The sequence below is a fragment of the Alligator sinensis genome, unplaced genomic scaffold (genome assembly GCF_000455745.1).
Source record: "Alligator sinensis unplaced genomic scaffold, ASM45574v1 scaffold1065_1, whole genome shotgun sequence".
NCBI lineage: Eukaryota > Metazoa > Chordata > Crocodylia > Alligatoridae > Alligator > Alligator sinensis.
Genome location: NW_005842812.1, coordinates 69,486 through 70,727, shown reverse-complemented (window position 1 = coordinate 70,727; position 1,242 = coordinate 69,486). Strand labels below are relative to the sequence as shown.

General features: G+C 66.3%; 1 protein-coding gene across 1 annotated transcript in view; it reads left to right on the top strand.

The window, feature by feature from the left end:
• The window catches only part of KMT2D (lysine methyltransferase 2D), a 29,761-nt gene that overhangs the window by 15,476 nt on the left and 13,043 nt on the right, over positions 1 to 1,242 (top strand). The window contains 1 exon segment of the mRNA XM_025191366.1: positions 1 to 1,228. This exon segment is cut by the window's left edge and continues 13 nt beyond it. Within this exon segment, the coding sequence (XP_025047151.1) occupies positions 1 to 1,228 (1,228 nt within the window).

The window sequence follows — 1,242 nt, the reverse complement described above, 5'->3', positions numbered from 1 at the left end:
TGCTGAACGGGGATGAGTTTGACCTGCTGGCCTACACTGACCCCGAGCTGGACAACGGTGACAAGAAGGACATCTTCAATGAGCACCTGCGCCTGGTGGAGTCGGCCAATGAGAAGGCTGAGCGCGAGGCCTTGCTGAAGACAGAGCCGCCCACGTCTGGCCCAAGGGTCCCCAATGCTGGGGAGCGCAAGGAGGTTGCACCGCCTGGGAGGGAAAGGGTGGTGGTCAAGGAGGGGCCAGCTCCGGGCATGGGGTTGTCCTCTGCCTCCTGCCCCTCTGGGCCCGTGCCAGCCCCTGACCCCGCCTTCAAGGCACAGGGCAGTGTCCTGGAGGCCAAGATGGGCCCACTGCCGGCAGACATCAAGCCCAAACTGGAGGAAGGCTGCTTGAAGACGTCACCCTGCCAGTTTACTACCAGCGGCCCTGACCGGCTCCCGGGCCCCATCAAGGCTGAGGCTCTCCAGGGAGCTGAGAGAGTGGCTGCTACCCTCGGGCTGAACCTCAAGCCAGGCCAGGCCCTCCTGAGTCAGGGTGCAGGGCCAGCGCGGCTCAGCATGGGCCATTTCCCTGACAAAGGCCACCCTGCCGCCCCTGGCTCGGACAAGGACCCTTATGCTGGCCCTGGGCGTGGGCTGGCGCCTGGCCAGGTAGCCCCACCAGGCAGCGCCTTGCTGGAGAAGTTTGAGTTGGACGGAGGTGCCTTGGGCCTGGCCAACACCCAGCACTCACCAGGTGATGATCTGGACAAAATGGAGAGTTCCCTGGTGGCCAGTGAGCTGCCGCTGCTCATTGAGGACCTACTGGAGCACGAGAAGAAGGAGCTACAGAAGAAGCAGCAACTGTCAGCCCAGCTGCCCAGCGGCACTGCACCTCTGCAGCCCTCGCATGCCATGCTGCCGGCCCAGCCCCAGCCCCACGACACGCAGGCTCCCCGCCTGGTGGGGCCACAGATGCAGCTGGGCCTGGTCGCACGGCAGCAGGGCCTGGTAGCCCCCCAGCAGCTGATGGCACAGCAGCAGCCGCAGCAGCGCCTGGCAGGAGCCCCACAGGGCCAGGGCCAGGGCCCCCACATGGCACTAGCGCAGCCCCCACCTCATGCACTTGTGGCCTCCTCTGCTGTCCCTGCAGCCCTGGCCCAGCAGAAGCAGCTGGCTGGGGTGCAGCCCTCCAGCCTGGGCCTGAAGCAGCAGCAGCTTGTCCTGCAGCAGCAGCAGCAGGAGCAGGAGCAGCAGGGGCGGACAC